At 39.9% G+C, this 19,124-nt stretch overlaps 2 protein-coding genes across 2 annotated transcripts; both read right to left on the reverse strand.

Moving 5' to 3' along the window:
* Positions 1–1,986: 1,986 nt before the first annotated feature.
* Positions 1,987–6,606, reverse strand: LOC115689553 (glucose-1-phosphate adenylyltransferase large subunit 1-like). The gene is made up of 16 exons (XM_056306972.1): positions 6,233–6,606; positions 5,582–5,895; positions 5,072–5,194; positions 4,799–4,972; positions 4,535–4,627; positions 4,361–4,444; positions 4,216–4,271; positions 4,012–4,105; positions 3,793–3,905; positions 3,380–3,452; positions 3,149–3,229; positions 2,976–3,062; positions 2,793–2,897; positions 2,563–2,669; positions 2,432–2,492; positions 1,987–2,316 (listed from the first exon to the last, which is right to left on the reverse strand). Exons 2-16 carry the CDS (start codon positions 5,804–5,806, stop codon positions 2,215–2,217), a joined length of 1,578 nt encoding a protein of 525 aa, XP_056162947.1. The 5' UTR covers positions 5,807–5,895; positions 6,233–6,606; the 3' UTR covers positions 1,987–2,214.
* Positions 6,607–7,376: 770 nt separating this feature from the next.
* On the reverse strand, positions 7,377–18,645 carry LOC115689552 (uncharacterized). The gene is made up of 19 exons (XM_030615628.2): positions 18,238–18,645; positions 17,503–17,634; positions 16,822–16,893; positions 16,368–16,438; positions 16,147–16,246; positions 15,959–16,057; positions 15,123–15,249; positions 14,457–14,590; positions 14,317–14,376; positions 13,928–14,163; positions 12,823–13,252; positions 11,975–12,298; positions 11,259–11,861; positions 10,984–11,154; positions 9,784–10,011; positions 9,417–9,700; positions 8,608–8,889; positions 8,205–8,327; positions 7,377–7,806 (listed from the first exon to the last, which is right to left on the reverse strand). Exons 1-19 carry the CDS (start codon positions 18,385–18,387, stop codon positions 7,677–7,679), a joined length of 3,756 nt encoding a protein of 1,251 aa, XP_030471488.2. The 5' UTR covers positions 18,388–18,645; the 3' UTR covers positions 7,377–7,676.
* Between the last annotated feature and the right edge of the window lie 479 nt (positions 18,646–19,124).

Raw genomic sequence — 19,124 nt, forward strand, 5'->3', positions numbered from 1 at the left:
CCCGACCCATACCTAACCTATATTACTAGAACACACCCATATGCATACCAAAACATTTAACCTACTTTAAGCTCTTCATAAGAATATATTACTTGGATATTTTTTTTATCAAAAAAATTTGTTAGTAAATAAATGAAAAAACATAAAAAGAACCTAAAGATTGAAATGGTCATAAAGAACTAGAAAAGTATGCATGTGTTGTGACAAAGTATACGGGGAAATTATCAAAAAGTCATAAACCTATTGCAGTAGTGCCAATTCAATCCTAAATATTTCAATTTTGCTAATTTAATTATAAACATTTTTACGATTTACCAATTTAGTCCTTCCGACCAACTTTGATTGGAAATCAATGATGTGGGCATGGTCGTCATAGAATGGCTAGCGCTGACATGAATAATTTTTATAATTTAAAAAAATTATGATTTATTAATATTTTTTTATTTTTTCTTCTCTTTTTATTTTATTTTATTTCTTTCTTTTCTTTTTTTCCTTCTAGGTCCAGCGAGGATCATCGATCACAAGCAAGGGTCGGTCGATCCTTGCCAATCGCAGGTGATGGCCGACAACCCTCACCTAGATTTGGCGAGGACCGTGACCCTCACCTACGGCCGACGAGTGCTTTGCGGCCCTCGCCTAGTGTCGGCAAAGGTTGACCTGCGATCCTCACCGGACTTTCTAGAAAAAAAAAAAGGAAAGCAAAGAAAGAACATAGAAAAAAAATTAATGAAAAAAAATTATAAAAATTGTCTTGACATCTCCAACTCCCTTGACAAATTGGGCACTCTATTTACTACTAGAAGACTAGTGAAAAAGTTCTCTATCTTTCATATGGGTTTGAAATGGGTTAAACCTCAACTCATTTAAGAGGCATTTATTATTTGGATCCACTTAAGCTTGTTTTTTAACCACTGCAGTTTGCCTCAGTGGCCACCCTTTCTACATGGGAAGGGAGAGGTGGGAAGTTCGATTTCCCACATTCTCAAGAGGGCTAGGAGTGGGGACATGTAGTTTCAGATGTGAATTTCGATTCTCATGCCCTGCAAGAGACAGGGCAAAAGTTTGAGAATTAGGAGAGAGCTAAAGTAGGATAGACCAAAAAAAAATCCTTATTTTTAAAACTTAAGACAACCTATTTATGACACGCACCATTAAATATTGGTTTTAGACCCATTTTGCCACCTCTAGTAACAATCAACTATTAGTAACTTATTTATTATGAAAATAAATTGAGGAATCATTTGCTTGGGGAAATAAATATTATGAATTCCTTAAAACGTACAAATTAAATGCTGCATATTTTCACAAGATATCCAACAATTTTCTTTGTGATACAATATTGTGGATGATGAAATATCCATCAACTCTCGTCAAAACAAAAGATACATTAAATGGTTACCGAAAAGAAAAGAGAGAATCCGTGAAAAAGGAAATTGAAATATATGAAATAGGAAGATAATCTAGACGAAATTACTTCTAATTATTTATAAATAGAGATAAGCAAATGAAGGAGAGAAATGAAATCATCTTACTATCAAGAAAATTTTACACAAATGGCTTGGTTGCCTTTTTAACACAATAATGATGGCACAAGAGGGAAGATTTTTTAACCAAAATGAGGAAAGATATCAAGAGACTGGAATTTATATTTGTACTTTATGCTTCCATGTTTCTTACTGATTCATATTGTTTTACATATTCGAAATATTGCATGTACTTATACTATCCTATCTAGCAAATATTGCAATTAATAAGGGGATAAACCTACATGAAGGGTTTTGGATCTTCTTTAAATAAAATTCCACGTAAACTCGAGAAGTTCTTTTTTTTTCTGGATATTCATTTTGTTATAATTATCCGTCTATTATTAAATTATTCTTACGAGAATTTAGGCCGACTCCAATATTTAGTATAATATAATAATATGGTCTTGGTTAGGCATCTGGCCAGTATACTACATAGTTACGCAGAAAGAAGAGAGATGGATTCCTCATGAACATGTATCTACAAGTTTTATTCCATCATCTGCTCGAATCATGACCAAAAAATTCTCAAACGTCCAATTACACGAGTATCCGATTCCAAAATTGATTGGAATGTACAGAATCCGGTTAGATAGCTGTATATTTCTTTCGCGCCGCGCCATGAAACAGGTTGCATGCACCTTCATGCACTTTGATGCTCCTTATTGGCCTCACTTGTTAAAGAACATTTCTAAATGGTTGTCCCATCAGGAATAATGGAATTCTTAAGGATGACAGTGATTCCGGATCGAATGTAGAACCCGTCAGATGGTCGATCAGCCTCCGTTACATTCTGCAGATATACAATATTTGGGACAAAGAGGAGGGTCATTGCTTAATCTGATGATTCACATTTTTGGAGTGCTTCATGTTTAAAGAGGACAATTCTGCATGAGATAGTCACTTACACCCTTGTTCGCTATCACTACATTCTTTCCAATTCTTGCGTTCTTGTCAATTATGCAGTTTCTGCAGGACAACAAGAAGGATCAAAACTGAAATTCAAAGAAACTCCAGTTGTGCCAAAGCATTTAATCACCTAATCTTTGTGTTCCTGCCGACGCCATTTGGAACTTTTCCCTCGGCCAGGAAGGCTGCTCTCTCAGCCTCAGTTTGGTAATAATCAACACCCATCATCATTGTGTCCTGCAAAATGAGATTTAAGTCTGTTTCAACTTACGTTTACTTGATTCAACATCACAAACGGAGAATAAATGCTTTCCTTGTAATTTCCCTAGTATTCCTAAAAGAAGTAGGAAGAAAACTCGCCTTCATCTCGACCCCGTATTCCAATCTTGAACGAACTCCCACGATAGAATGTTGAATGCTGCATTCCCTCAAAAAGCAGCCGTGCGATATTATAGAATCAATGACCTGCATGACAAAGACAGAATATGATTCAACAACTAAGTCTTCATCATCTACTTTTATCTGTTCACTCTAAAGCTGTACCTGGCACTTCTCCATTTTTGTTGGCGGTAGAAATCGAGGAGAGGTGAAGATCGGTTTTTGCGGATCATAGAAGTGAAACTTGGGGGGCTTCAGAGTCAGCAAATGTTGACCGCAAATTATTGCACTGTTTAGTTGGGGAAATCTGTGAGTGGCATATTTGGAATATAAAGTACCTGATCTGTGAGCGCCAAGTTTGCATCGAAGAAGGACTTAATTGTTCCAATGTCTTCCCAGTATCCGTCGAACAGATAAGCCTACTTCCAAATGAACAATGAAAATTCTGAAGGATGTCTAATCGCACAAGTTCACCATCACGCCTCTTAAGTTAGCATGATGATCGGCACAATTTTTTTTGTGTATAGTCGAAAAGAAGTTTGTGGAAGCATTTGTGTCACTGAGTGTACCTGGACATGATAGTCTCTTGCAGCCATCGGAATGACTTCAGATCCAAAATCATTGGCTATCGGATAGTCCTGTCTGAAGAAGACAAAAATTGAACAACCATACACATTACCTATTTAACCATGCGATGCGTGCATATGAGTCAATCATGTTGAGTCTCAGTGTCAGATATAGCAGAAAGAGAAATTAAATTGACTCTTTATGTTGGACAAGCACTTAGTGATGTATCTCATCTCAAATCAAATAAGTCATCTTTGAAGTTTGAATGCTTCTCTTTCATGAATGTTAGGCGGCAAGTAAAAGTCCAGAACGTTGGCTCGAACAATTCCGTCTCCGTCTACCAAAACAACCGGAAATGTTGACATATGGTAAACGGACATGAGAAAGCATATTAGATCCATTAAGTTTTAGTCACCTGAGAAGCTTTAGCAAGACGTCTGTTTTGAACAAGTATATACCCATTGATGCAATGTAGGGGAATCTTTTCACATCTTGAGCTGATAATCCCGGAATTGCTGTATCTACTCTCTGTGACAAGGAAAAATCAGAATGAAACAACAACAGAATGAAGTGGATGGATATTAGAGCACCAGATAGCAGGGGATAAAATTGAAACTAAAGAAAATAAGGCAACCATTGATCTCAGGTCTGCACCCTTAGGTTTTTCAAGAAAGTGCTTTATCCGTCCTGATTCGTCGATCTTTATCAAGCCAAAGTCAGAAGCTCGACTGCACGAAAGTTGAAGAGTAAAATACCCTGATAAGAGTTAATCTCTCAGTTACTTTGGTTTAATAAACATCACGTGTGAGGCCTAGGAAGATGCTTCTTTTAAACTTGCCTGTCATCCACGGGCAGAGACGAAACAGATATGTCAGCACCAGAACTTATATGCTTCTGCATGGAAGAACCATTATTTGCAATAATCTCAGTAAAAGCCGATAGATATCACAGATGTTGAAAATTTACGGTGGATACAGGATGACCTGCACAAAATCCATGTAGTCCATTCGGTAGAGATGATCCCCGCATAATATCAGAATGTTCTCTATGTGTCTATGCTTGGCATCCTTCCAAAATTAACAAAGAAATCACTCGATGTTGAAATGATGGGGAATCAAATTTAACCCTAAATGCAGTAGCGAAGTACAATCATCTACCTCAAACAGCCAGGCGAATTGTCTCACGGCATCTGCTGTGCCTTGAAACCACTTCTTTCCAGATTCACCTGGTGTTTGAGTGGCTGCTAATACCTACCACCATAATCGGAAAAAACTCAAGACATTTGAAGGTTAGTTTTCCTCAAGATCCCACTCCAGTTAACTAATCATTCCAATTGATTGCAAGTTGTACTCCGATCATACCAAGGATATAAAAAGTAAGCAAAAACTAGGAGTATATATTTTAGGTAAATCACGACGTACTTCCACAAACCCATCACCAAAGTTCATTCCACTTCCCAAATTATAAGTACGAGCTATATGGCGATTGAGGGACTGAGAATTGAATTGAGTAAGAATATAGATCTTGTTAAGCCCACTGTTGATGCAGTTACTCATTGGGACATCTATTAGCCTGTAACATCCGCCAATCGGTACCTGAAGCAAGGAAAAAGAGTTGTGACATCGTTAATGCGAATGAGATAGATTACACTTTGAGTAGCAAACGCAATCTCAGGCAATCTGAAGTTTGCTTACAGCAGGCTTAGCTCTTGTTTTAGTCAAAGGAAACAGTCGAGTCCCGGCTCCACCGCCTAATATTATAGAGGCAACAGTCTTTGGGTTCGCCTCTGGCACTGGAAATATCGGGGCCTGAACTGTCTGCATCAGATTTCGCAGTCAAAGAAGAAACCACTAAGATGGTACAGGGACAGTAGCAAAGTACCTATAAGATGAGACGAGAAACCCATCTCATCCTATTTAAATGGGATTAGAGATCCCAAATAGTTATCATCTCGTGGGTTATCGCATCAAGAAAGTGAAATGATCATTTTTTCTGAGAGAGATAGAGGCAATCATCTGAAAGAACTGCACGCTATTAAAGAATCATGCCTATTCATGATACTTGTTGAAAACTTGAACCCCCAAGAATTAAGATCATGATGATACAGACTAGACTCGTCTGATTATGAAAATTAGCGTGACATACGTAAAGATTGAATAGTCCCCCCAGTGACATGAAAAGGGATGAACTATGTATTAATTTACCTTGAGTTCTTTGGCTACATCTGCCAGAGTAGAGTTTATCAGTGGTCTATCAGATACAGCGCAAAATTTCGTCACGTGACTGTAGTTTCCTAACCGAACACCGGTCGCTCTCTTGCCCGGAGTAACATCATCCAAAGCCATGCCAAAGAACGACGGACATAATAACTTGCTGTGGCCTAATGGCAACTTCGAGCGTTGACTGCAGCAGGAGCCCAGCATTTCCATAATCTTCCCCTCGACGAGAAGATATCAAGGCAGCTTTGAATGGTTTAAAGAAGAAGGCTGTCTCGTACTCCGCAGACGGATGTGCTCCTCTGCTCCTCAAATGGACTACCCAAAAACAAATCAAAGTCAAAAGGAAGCTTTGTTTCCAAATCAAGTACAAATATCTTCTGCTATATCCGCATCACCAATTGGGAATGGAGATTACCATTTCTTCCATGAATAAAAGCGAAAAAGATATAAAAAAAAAAAAATCACCCCCATCATTAACTGTCTGTTGTGTCACTAAACATTGGTAACCCCAAAAGAAACAAGAACAGCAGAAAAGAAAGAAACAGAACGTCCCTAAGTGCAAGAAACGTTCAGACGACTAATGGCATCAAGGACACATCATACTCTTGATGATGATGATGATGATGATAGTCCTACCTGTACTAAGAAGTGAACAAGAACATCAACGGGAGTTTGTGGTTGTGCTCTAATTTAACAAATGGAACAGAGAGAGAGAGAGAGAACAACAGAACAGAAGCAGAGTTGCCTCTGGATGGAGCAAGGAATGGCTCTGGCGACAAAACCACCAACTTTTTCAGTATTTTAAAAGAATAATCTCTGTCTCTGTCTCTGTCTCTCTGTCTCTCTTGCAAAGGAATGCATGAAACCACGTCAAGTTTTCGAGATTCCGAAGCGGCTTTTGGGGAAAGCCAACGTTTGTTGGGTGTGTGCTCGGATATTCTCTTTTTTGGGTTTACGCAATGGTGATGGTAGTAAAAATTAGTAATCCGAGTCCCACGGCGTTTCCCTCTTCTCGGGGTTTCTGTTTTCATCAACAACTTCATCTGCCTTCTACATTTTGCATGTGCTCTCATTTCACCGCCCCCCAAAAATGGAAGAAGAAGAAGAAGAAGAAAGAAGAAGTATAGATTTTCGAGCTATATCTGCGAACAGTTACTTCATTCCTTCTTTTGATCACGTGCTGAATATCGCGTTCCCTGTATTCGGAGTAAAATCAATCTCCAAATGCAGATGAATCGAATTTCACACAGGTGACCGAGGTCACGCAGTCTGTTTTATTATGATGATGTTCCCGATTTACCCGCCATACCGGCAAAGTCCTCGGGTTGAAGGTATGCGTGAGCAAGGACAGGCCATCGAGTTTGCGAATATAAGGAGGGACCTGTTAAGGTCCGCCACCGTGCTCATGACACATTCTAGCGGCACATGATGTCGACGCATCGGCTCATATTCTTGCAGCAAAGACCATAATAAGCAAAGACCAAGGTCTTATCCTAGCTCATCGAGACACTGCACCTCCAGAGTCGAGACTCATCTCCTCCGCGATGACGAATCCAGAGACAATTTGAACGTTCGACATTAGCTTTGGTCCAAAGCCCCGACAAGAATAAATCATAGGAGTCGGACAGTGGATTTACACTGAAAAGAAATAAGGTTCAACAGGTTTACACAAGATTAAGGGTTAACAGCAGAAGAAAGAGATCTTATGGTTACATCCTTAAATATTCGCACAAAAAGTTCAAAGAACAAAGACGATTTAGTACGACCGACAGTGAAATGCTTTGAGTAATGGTGTCAACATTCTTTTTTCCTAATTATATCCCATAATATAACAGGTCAATGTTCGACGACGACGACGACATATATATGATTAAGCATCCGCACCAACATATCATGTACATCTACCAGGGGGAAAGATATACTGAGCAAGAACGTTCTTGCAAACTGCATTTTTCCTAGACCTTTTTTCTTATCCCTACAGGTCCACAATGAGGAGAGCGAATGATACACAGATCTATATGGAAACTAATGGACTATACAACATATCCTCTAGCGAGGCCGCTCGGCCTTCAAATTCTTATCAATCTATTCTCAGGTTATTACAGAGATGTCCGAGTTCGGGTCTTGCATCCATCCAGGACGTAAATGTCGTTGCAGCTGCCGATGCGCAATATAGGTACGACCGGAATGTGATGAGGTAGAAGTATCTCCTGTAAAATCAAAACATCACCACATCGTCAATTCTTCGTGCACACAACTAGCCACAAGAGAATCATAATACTACTCCCAAACAGCGGACAGCAGCAAGAGGACAGTAATATGGATCACAAAAGCATCAAACACTCTTTTCACTCCTGTGGAAAAAATGTTTCCCCCCTCCTCTTCTTGATTTTACAGGCCCTTGGAGCAACGATCCAAGAGGCCATCGTGTTAGGTGATAATTCATGAGGCAAATTCTCTAGGCAGGTTCACAAAAGAGACGCTAGATAAGTTTGACATGATTCAAGAACAGGAACACCAAATAAAGCAGTAATGAACATGGCCATGGCTTGCAAACCAAAAACAATCAAACAAAACCACACATGCCTAACGCACTCTGAAATGATACCTTAAAGCCTTTACACCCATGTCCATGAGATACGATCGCTTTTCATCGTCACAGTCGGACAACTTTTCCAATTCCTTCCTATAGTAAAGGATATCATCTTGTAAATGCCCAGCACCTGCACATCTGTATAAAACAAAATACTTAGCATCTTGAGGAACTAACAATGAAGCAAGAAAAAGACGAAAAAGATAACAGTCAAAATGAACTTAAATACTATAGAAGTATGTTTCCCTCAGACACGGCCAATTGTTATCAGTTATTCCTGAGAAAATGGACGGAACACATTCCTTTAGGGAAATGTGTTAACATGCAAACAACCTCGCAGCATTCACCCAGGCTCATGCATAAATATAGAATCAGTATCGGTAGAAACAAGAGATCTGTCTCCTAGAAGAGAATATACCTATTGATTATACAGTCGACATCTGCTTTACTCTTTGGACCATATTCGAGAACTCTTGTAAGGTTCAGTATGTCTCCGTAATCATACATCTTGAGTGACTTATCATCAGAAGTCCTAGATAAGTTCTCTCCAGCCGCAGGATATAACTTCATATCAGGCAGCGGTTGTGGCGCCTTTGGATCACAGTTGGTCTCTGCCTCAAGTTTAATACAAGTAATTGCCATTGCATATGCAACTCCTCCAAAGCCTGTGTGAGAAACATAAAGATAACAGCCTGCAGAGCTGCACGATAAAAATTGTCTCAGTTTCACAAGTTCTGTTCTATATTAAGAAAACGAAAAGGAAAAATATCAGGAACAAAATTAAGGAAGCCTTTCCATGATCCACAGAAAGTAGAACGGACTAAAAGAGAAATTTAGTACCGTGTCGTTGCAATCACTAGCTAATCACGACAAAGTTCGTAATGTAAGGCAATTTGCCACAACCATTGATCCCACATTATGAAACCTTAAGTCAACATTTAATCAAAGAGAAGAAAACTTAAGTGTCCCCAGTACTTGAACTGAATTTACAAAAAGTTCTACTTCCGATGCATTTATCACAAAATCAAGCATACGAAGGTACCTTATTTTTTTATTGTTGCCATTTATGAGGAACATTTATTGCAGCTTACCCAGTGCCTTTAGGCATCCTTTAACACTTCGCAATTTTAAGCAAATCCAACAACAGAATGTGCATCACTATCAGGCAGTAAACTCCTGACCTGGAAACAGATTCAAAAAGGATGTAAGCCAAGTATTGGCACTTACTCATCTTTACAGTATTGGACAGCATCGACGTCAGAAGCTAAAGCTTCTCTTTCTCTGGTCAATGGTATCCTCCTGTATGTAATATTATAACCTTCATCCTTCAGAGAAGCATACACTTCAGCTGGTGTCTTAATATCATCAGTTAGGATGTTGTCCCAGTATCCTATGACACTCGACTGATGTGATGTGGTGTTATATTCTTCACGATGTAAAAGCATTTGCCCACTGGACTGCCTGACCTCAAACAAAATATCTTCTTTGAGCCGTGCTTCCATGTGTTCCACCTGCACAGAAATCGGCTAAATTTAGAGTCCCTTTGCTTATGTCTAATTTATAGAACAAAGGACATTTGACCATGATAACACACCACTGGGCCAGTAATCCCGACATGCTTAAGTGTATCGACAGGTTTATTCAATTCCCTGAGGACAAATGGCACACCATTGACGTAAACAACCGCCTCTTCCCTAAGATCTATTATTATCACTTTCTGAGATGTTACTCCTGCAGTGGGCTTGGCACCAAGATATGCTAACATCTCCTTCGCGCCAGCAATTGTTGGAGTTGCCATGCTAAACACAGGATACCCATCCACCTAAAGCAAAAACAGATGTTAGCTTGAAAATAATGACCAAGTTATATTTCAGGATATGTTGAAACAACTGAGCTAATCATAATAGCATTCATGCAAGTCTGCTTAAGTATACCCATAGAGAAAGGATTAGGCTTTTCAACTTGGAAAGGAACTAGAGCTTAGCCAGCCTTTAGCCCATCTTTCATGAATCAGTCCAGAGACCCACGGTTGACCATGTTGGTCGCACCATGAATAAATCACTGAGACAAGAGAAATGCTGAGTTTAACAAACGAAGGGGAAATACAGTGAGTGCCAGTGATATTAAAGTTGCTTCTCTCGAGGCCAAGAAAGGTTAGTTGAAGCCCATAATAAGCGCTCCATGTTGCATTGAATCGTATATGTCCATGTCAAAGAGAAGATAATGACCACAACCAAACCTCCATAACACGTAACGACTGCTTTTCAAGTTTAAACTTGTCGATGACCTCAATGTTTGAAAAAATAGTGAAGGTACTCTGAATGCAGACTAGTATCAAGACAAAGATGTTCAGTGGCAGACAATAGACTAGAGTCTAGACTACTTCAGGTCAAAGTCAAACTCTAGCATATTACATCTCTATGTAATTTTTCCATCTTCAAACAATCATAGTGTAATACCAAATCTCACATCAAGCTCAAACAATTCCGTTATGCTTTAAGCAAAATTTCAAGAAAAGAAATAACTTGAATTGATTAACAGAGCCTTAGAGTTCAAGCACATTCAACATATACAAAGAGAGTTTTTTTTTTTTTTCAGGGATACAAAGAGAGTCAAATTATCAACGTTTGGATTAAATGCTTTAGGGGTTCATGCTTTCATATGTGAGACACAACTAAAGAAAAGTCTACAGACAGCATAATTCCACGAGCATATGGTACTGTCGGTAATGCTGACCTCATCCATGATAATGGATATAAAAGTTCGCTTTTGAGTATCTGGTTCCAAAACATACCTTATAAACATGTGGTGCGCCATGAATTTGTATGTGGCTAGAAGTTTTCTGACCAGGGAAGAAGTCCATTTTGACGATGGAGCCTTTGCCCAAGACAGAACCATTACGGGATTTGACAATGGCCTCCATTACTGCATCTCCATGCTGGGACTCTTGTGATGCTCTCAATTCCTGAGTATTATATCAAAAGAATTGGATCACCATGAGAATGCAATAGGATGACCAAAATTTTAATCTGCAATTCATTCATTAAATGAAAGAAGGTCACAACATACAGGAACAGAAAAAAATCGTCCAGGCCTTAATCTGATACTCCATTTCATTGCTTGAACTTCTGGTCTCTGATGTAGCCAAGTCTTAAATGTCATCCTCATTTCTCCTTGTCCACAAAAACCATCAAATGCTTCACTCCCAAGATATGCCGCAAACGCAATCAGGCGGAAGTATCTGTCCAAATACTCAGCACCACGATTCAGTGCCACTCGCCTTACCCTAGGCTCAACATGTTGTTGGTTGAATACCTTTCTGTACTGTAAAACAGCTTGACGTATGTTTTGCAGAGCAGAACATCTATCAATGATAGCATCTAAGGCTTCACGGCACTCCAAACCATTGTCAAACAGTCTCGTTATCTTCCATAGTAGTACAATATCATTTATTCCAAAAGCACGACCTTGTTCCTCGCTAAATTTCTCTTTAGATACTGGAGAAGTAGAGGCAGCACCATTACCACCATTTTCCTCACCACTTGAGGTGCCGTCATCCACCTCTTCCTGCTTCCCATCATCAAACAGGATTTTAATTGGTCTACCATAATCAATTCTGAGTTTTAGAAGGCAAGCAATCACAGTTCCTGTTGTCGTCCTTCCTCTGCCCATCTATGAAGGCCACATAGAAAATAAGATATATGAGGAAAATTCAGCAAAATAGCTTGTTACATTTGATTAAATTCCTAGTCACAAAAACTCAAAGAATCAGCTTGAAGTCTAACCTGGCAATTGAAAACAAATGCTGTGTCCTTGGAAGCAGAAGAAATGTTCATCGCCAATGTGTCAAAGTCGGAACTTTTCGGAGCTTTACCATCAGTTATGGGCACCCGTGCATACTTAACAGGGAAGCCATCAGATTCCAAGTTTTCGAACACTTCAAGAGGTGTCTGCACAGAAGAAGAATCTACATGTTCCCATGCATGAAAAATCTGCCCATCTTCTGTTTCATGAATAACCATGATAGCACCCCCATATGTTTCAGCTTCTCTAAGAATGTCTTCTTTTAACCGAGCTTCCATTTTCTCCACTCTCTCTCGATCGATTCCCTGAATGCACGTCAGTTTAGTACAATCAAGAAAGTGAAGGAGCACTCAACACCAAAGAAAATATGGGCTTGACTAGAACCTTGTGAAGTAACATTTTTCGACAATACATACGCACAACAACAATTCCCATAGAGATGAATATTAGAGAACTAACAAGTATCTTGTAGATAGTAAAAGTAAGAGAAACAGTCGTAGTCACCTGTCGCAACTGAGTAGAAAACTCCAACCTATAGCTACCAAGTTTTTTCGTAAGAAACCAATATATTTGTTATAGACTTTTTTTCCAGTAATGACGCAGGTTTGTTGCTTGCACGTGTGCAGATGTGTACATGTGGCTGAACTGTGCATTGCACTAATCCTGGAAGGGTCTTTGTTGTTACGCAATTCATTACAAGAGGCATTTCATTGCTATGCAACCCATTACAATGATAGCATCCATCAGATAAAGATGTTAATTGAAAGATTGTCATTATTCACTGGTTGTCATGCAGCGTGCAATATGATTTGCAATAAGTCACTCATACCGAGTATTCCAGCATATTCTTGTATGGTCTCTCTACTTCACGAAGAACAAATGGCTTTCCATTAATGTAAATCACAGGTTCTTCTCTCATATTATGCCAAAAGACAGGGCGACCATATATGCCGCTACCAATCCTCCGTATGACTGATCTTATGCCATCAATAGTTGGATTTGCAACTCCATAAACAGGAAACCCAGGAACTTCTCTGAAATTAGGGGCACCCTCCACTCGCTCTGGTAAACTTTGATTTTGACAACCGGGACAGTGATCACTTTTCAAAACAGTTTGACTGCCAAGAACCTCCCCATTTCTCCTGGCAGCAACCACACCCATCTCATAAGGTCGGCCATCAGCTGATTCGGCCATCTTCATAAGAGACGGCTCCAAACTTGCATATCCAAGTGCACCCATTGGGTCCCTTCTGAGCAATCTACGAAAACAATTGTTATAAAAAGATGAGGCTGTCAGAATTGTTGATATTATAAACACTGCCCGCAAAAAAGCCCATAATGCTTGTATAATCACAATTGGAATGAGAGCTATTAGTTATTTAAGGAAGATGCCATGATAATATTTGTTCCAGATAGAAACACAATTTGGGCAGTTAATGCCTCATTTGCTTGGCATAGTTTCACCTTCAACAGCCTAGTAATAAATGAAATTCCTTAAACCATACCAAGGAATACTGAGCATGATGAGAAAAACTGTTGTAATATCAGTTTTGCAATCAAAAAGCCTACCCAGAAGCTGGGATGAGTGAGTGAACCAAACATATTTCACCTGAGGTCAAACTAAAAGCTGACCCCGTAAAATGACTGATGGAGATAAGCTTCTGCTCAATGCAAGAAGGTAGAAACTTGGAACCTGAAAGGTATGTAATAAACTTTCCTATCCGAAAAGAGAGATCCAAATCACACTGACACTATCCTGACCTTAAGAAAAGGTTAAAAAATGCACAGCGAAACTTAACTTTTCTCCAGCAATTCAATCTACTGGCATGCATGCATCTGACCAAAAGGTTTAAAGACTATTCAAATCGTTATATTTGTCTCCAGCAAAACCTTCAATCTGAAAGTCCAAATGTGAAATAAGATCAATATTTTACCTGCGAATGATGCTATAAAGTTCTGGTCTCGCTTTCATCCAATCAGCAAAAGTACAACGACCCAAAGAACTAGAGCGCAACGCCTGTCTTTCTGAATGGACATATACGGCAAAACATATAAGATAGTAGTATCTCTCCAAGTATTCCACAAAAGTTGAAAGTGATGCCTCCCTTTTCATCTCATCAGGTTGACGTAAAATATTATTGCGATTGGTGGCGATGGCCTCGCGTAAGTTCTGCAAACAAATTTCACGCAAAATTTTAGAGAAAAATGAAAGACGAACGGAACTCATGGAGATCTTATGCAAAGTATTCATCAGTCCAATAAGGAATCTAATGGAAATATACAGGCTCCATGAAATGCATTAGGTGACTTTGTGATGCCATACCTGCATGGATGCACATTTGTCGATGACTTTGTCGACCTGTCGTTTCCCTTCAACACCACCCTAAACATATAATGTCAGTTGACATAGTAACCCAATCTACAAATCGACCACAGGGTGAGAAAAGACGTAACATCAATTACCTCTAAAACCCGAATCAAGCTTCTTATGACTGCATATTCTCCTCTTCGAATTGCCTCCTCTGAATTTGGCAAATTGACCGTGACATTAGAACCAGAATCTAAAACCCTTCCAATTGAGTTGATCCTAGGTATACCTTCATGCCAAAAAAAAAGGAAAAATCACTTTAAAGAAGGTGTATGTAAGAGAGAGACAGAGAGAGAGAGAGAGAGCAGAGGAGGCATCTATACAGAGGGATCCTTGTATGTTTGGAGATGTATAACCCATGACATGACCTTAAAAAGTTAACTTAAACTATTCATTTTAGAGCCAAGGATAATGATGGACTTTAAGTTCCTCTTCGTCTTATCATGGAAGACCACATTGTCCTCACCATCCGTCCAGCAATTGGGACACAAAATGAAACCATGGTTGTACAGAATTAATCGGAGAGACACCGATGTAAGTTTAAGTGGGAAGCTTAATTGAAGAACAAAAGATATAGGAACTCATTTCGTGTAACTTTTCTTTTTGCAAGCATTTAATGTAACAATATTTAGCCAAAAACATTATTCACTCGATAATCAAGAATCTAGACAAATACTAAATACTGAATCAAGATCAGTAACTATTCAGTTTTCCTTATGCCATTAAGACAAAGTATCATGCAATAAACTAACAAGGACTACCAGAATCTCCAATCCGATTGAGGTAGATCAAAGTCGCAATCACCATCCCAGTGGTTGTCCTTCCACGGCCCATTTGGCAGTTGAATATTATCTCCGTGTTTACATTAACTTGAGAAATTTTGTCAACCTAAAATTGTGAAGGAAATGGGATAGAAGTCAGTATCAGCAATCCAAGTGCAGAAAAAGCATTTATAGAGATCATATTTGTATCACCGTTACCATGGCACACGGTTAAATACAAGCAATAGAACTATCGGTCAATATTTCACAGCTGTTTGAAACATACTCTGTACGGATAGTTCGCCCTGTCTAAACTAGGTTTGATTCCGCATATTCACTGAAAACATGCACAGGTACCACATAATAGTGTTTCCACAGTCCTATACTACGCTTCACCGAGTGAATCCCAAACAATTATCCATCTAGCAGGAAGGTATTATATTATCTCGCTCTCGCTTTCTAGCCCTATATAACTTTGAAAGACCTAGAGACAAGAACTGGTAAATATAACGAGATCCCAAACATATGCATGCACTGAATATATAACTCGGAGATAGTATGGAAGCAAACAATTTGAGGAGGCTCTGTGAAGTCTCAATATTCCATCAACTAAAACATAAGCTGTCTCGCTAATCTAGGCAAGGCTCAGCCATGTGGGCCACATGCAATTATTCTGGTATATTTTGAAAGATGTCCTCCCTTCCCCTCACTTGAAGTTAGATAACAGAGAAAAAACTTCCATGAATCCAGCGGATATAATGTAGTAACACTTGCACTCATTAAAAGTAAGTAGTTCATCCAAGGAAGCAAACAAAATTTAAAACATCTTTACTTACCAAATCATCGATATCTTGTTCCTCTGGTGCCTTTTCATCGGTTAAGGGAACTCGTTCATAGTCCACAAGGTACCCTTCAACTTGCAATTCCTGGTACACCTGTATCGAAGAAATAACAGTGAGACAATATATAAGAAAATGGAAGTACTTATTGTCCTCTAGAAATAACTCTGATGTGTGTATGATACCTCGAGGGGGGTCTTCACAGAATCACGAGACACGGGTTCCCATTGGTCTACCATCTGATAGTCTGGCAGTTCATCAGTGACAAGGATCTTATTTCCATATCTGCAATGTCAAAATTCGCAATAAAAATATGCCATTACGGAAATTAGCAACTGATACTACTGTTGAGGAAACCCCTGAATACTAAAATCATCGCATGGTGCTATGACAAGAGAGTACGTACCTTGCCGCTTCCATCATGATATCTTCTTTCAATCTTTCCTCCATTTGTTCAACCCTATCCCTGTTGATTCCCTAATAAGATTCAGATGGACAGGTGAAAAAAGCAAAACATGAATCAGAATGTTGCTACGAGAGCTGTGACATCAATACATTCTTAAAAGATAAACAAAGATGTAGAATATTTACGGACATAAGCTAAGATAAATCAGATTAGAAGACACAATATCCAATCAATTCAACAACTTGATTGCCTAAATATGAGCTCTAGAGTAATTGGGACTCACGGCTTCCTCATCTTTCCACATAAATAAGGAAATCTCTTGCCATATGAAGCAATGACAACAATGACAGCCAACAGAACAATAGAAAAACAAGCATGCACGGCAATCAATTGATCATGCAGTAAAGATAATGGACCTAATTGAGAATGGTGTAATCTTGGCAGCGTAACATACCGTCAATTCAAGGTTGGAAAGGGGCTTTTCCTCATCACGCAAAACAAAGGGTCGTCCGTTAATGTATATAACCTGTTCAAAAGGTAAAGAAAACAGATAAGCTTCACAAATACAGGATTCTGCTTCGGGCAACAACATGCAACGGACAACTGTCTCCTTGTGGGGTCCAACTAATAAAGATTTAAGAAGCATTAACCAAGCCATTATCATCCAACGGTTCATGAATCCATTCTTTCCGCTAGTTTTTGGACAAAAAAGGACAAGAACAACAGAAGCCATAATTGAGAAACATCCTGCCACGACGTGACTCAATTAAGGAGGATACTAACTCCACGGACAAAAAAGATGTTTGTTTGTCACTCCGATATTTTCAGATCCTATCTCTAAAAGTCAAAATGGCGGGAACAACGAGCCACACGCAAGGCGTAGCAATTACATGACATCATCAATTAAAATTTTGCTCACCCTTTAGATTGCTCTTATTTATTTAGGAGAGAAGCTGGTGCCACTTAGGGGAAAAAGACAGGTAAAGAAACTAAAGGTTCATTTCTAGATAGATACAACTCATCAAAAAAAGACATACCCGACAAATCGGAGTTGACACAACTCAAAGAAAACAGAACTAGTAGGCTCAAAACAATACATGAATTGGAATGCTTTGGTCTCATTAGATGCATTTACCGGTTCCTCGCGAAGACTAATCCAGAGAACTTTTACTCCCTTCCCATCAATTTGGGCACCGATATGTTTAAGAACATTCCTTATTCCATCAATGGTCGGAATAGCAACACCATGGACATGCAACGAATCGGCCTGTGGAAAGTCCCCAGCAGATAGAAATTAGGCACTACTAGTCACATTAATCACAGTACACAGAAAATTGCCAAAACCACCACCGGACAGGTTAAATGTAGCGCTCCACCTATTATACAATCAAGTCAACCTTGACCTACGTTACAGAAAACGTTCATCTCCTGTAAGAAAGCCACCTCGCAACATCAGAAAACTGATGACAAGATAGACACACCGAATTGGCGACCAAAAAGAGAATCAATCGGTCCATAACTTCAGAAAACCTTACGTAATTAAAGGTGCTCGCCGTTAATCAACTTATAAATGCATTAGAAAAACCACATTCCTCTCCTATGACTAGCTAGTACACGACACCAGAGAACTAATCACCTCACAAAACATTCCAATTAGCTACGAGAAACAAATCCTCCGCGACACAAACTAACAGAAAGCAACACGATCGCCGCCTACACCGAAGGCTTATCAACTCAGCGGACAAAGGAGCAATCGGTAATCCACACAACACATGCATGGAGCGCGGTGTCATCGACATTCATCGCGACAACGAAGGGAAATGCTCGGAAAATGCGAATCAAAACGGTGAGGAGAAAGGGCGCTGGGAACCTGACGATAGTTAGGAGCGCCGTCGATCTGGGGAGACAGGCGCTTGTTCTGGCACCCGGGGAAGTGATCGCTCTTGAGGATCGTCTTCTTCCCCAGCACCGAACCTCCCCGCAACTTCATCACCAGCTCCGGCTCCTTCGGCATCGACATGGCTCATTTACACTTCAAACAACCACAAAAACAAAAAAAACAAAAAAAAAAAAAAACAGAAGGCAGCTACCGATTTCCCGCTCGCTCGCTACCTACACAGAGAGAGGCACGCAGCTCACAAGAAGGAAAGAAGAGAATCCGCACTCCGCCGCGCTTGTCCGAGCCGCCGTCAGCCGGATAGGCTCATGCAAGCAAGCTCGCTCGAGGAGGCGGCTCCCGCCGGCTCGCCGCAGTCCAAATGCCGATCGACGAGACGGAGAGGGAGAGCGCGGGGAGAGCGGGAGGCGGCGGAGGTGGCGGAGGGAGGAGGAGGAGGAGGAGGAGGAGGAGGAATGGAGTGGCGAGGAGGAGGGCGGAGAGCGGCGGCGGCGAGAGACGAGAGGAGGGAGAAGAAGAAGATGAAGAAGAAGAAGAAGGAGATGACGGAAGGGAGGGGATTGATTGCGATTGTGATTGTGTGTACGCGATGGAGCAAGAGCCTCTGGGTTTTCATCTCTCCCCGGTACCTCTCCTTTTATTCTTCTTATTTTTATTTTTTTTTGTTTTTTTTTGTTTTGGGGAGGGGTGGGGTTTTTGTTTGGCTTTATGATTGGCGCATGGCTGGAGTTCCTATCAGTGCTGAGAGTAAATGCGTGAGAACGTGAATTGCGTGCGGAAATGACTAAGATACGGACATATGGAAAACGATGAAATACTCACATTCTAAGCATTTTTACATACATACATATATATGATTT

Source organism: Syzygium oleosum, unplaced genomic scaffold, assembly GCF_021117445.2.
Source record: "Syzygium oleosum isolate NSW1041296 unplaced genomic scaffold, Sole_v2.1 Sole_v2.49, whole genome shotgun sequence".
Lineage (NCBI taxonomy): Eukaryota > Viridiplantae > Streptophyta > Magnoliopsida > Myrtales > Myrtaceae > Syzygium > Syzygium oleosum.

Excerpts from the sequence above, each read along its gene's own strand:
- LOC115689552 (XM_030615628.2), bottom strand. The coding sequence starts at position 18,387 with ATGTCGATGCCGAAGGAGCCGGAGCTGGTGATGAAGTTGCGGGGAGGT. Across the intron at positions 16,894-17,502 it reads TTAGTCTTCGCGAGGAACCG|GTTATATACATTAACGGACG; the intron begins GTAAATGCATCT and ends CCTTTTGAACAG. Across the intron at positions 14,164-14,316 it reads ACAAATGTGCATCCATGCAG|AACTTACGCGAGGCCATCGC; the intron begins GTATGGCATCAC and ends ATTTGTTTGCAG.
- LOC115689553 (XM_056306972.1), bottom strand. The coding sequence starts at position 5,806 with ATGGAAATGCTGGGCTCCTGCTGCAGTCAACGCTCGAAGTTGCCATTA. Across the intron at positions 4,628-4,798 it reads TTGGTGATGGGTTTGTGGAA|GTATTAGCAGCCACTCAAAC; the intron begins GTACGTCGTGAT and ends TTATGGTGGTAG. Across the intron at positions 2,898-2,975 it reads CAAAAATGGAGAAGTGCCAG|GTCATTGATTCTATAATATC; the intron begins GTACAGCTTTAG and ends TTTGTCATGCAG.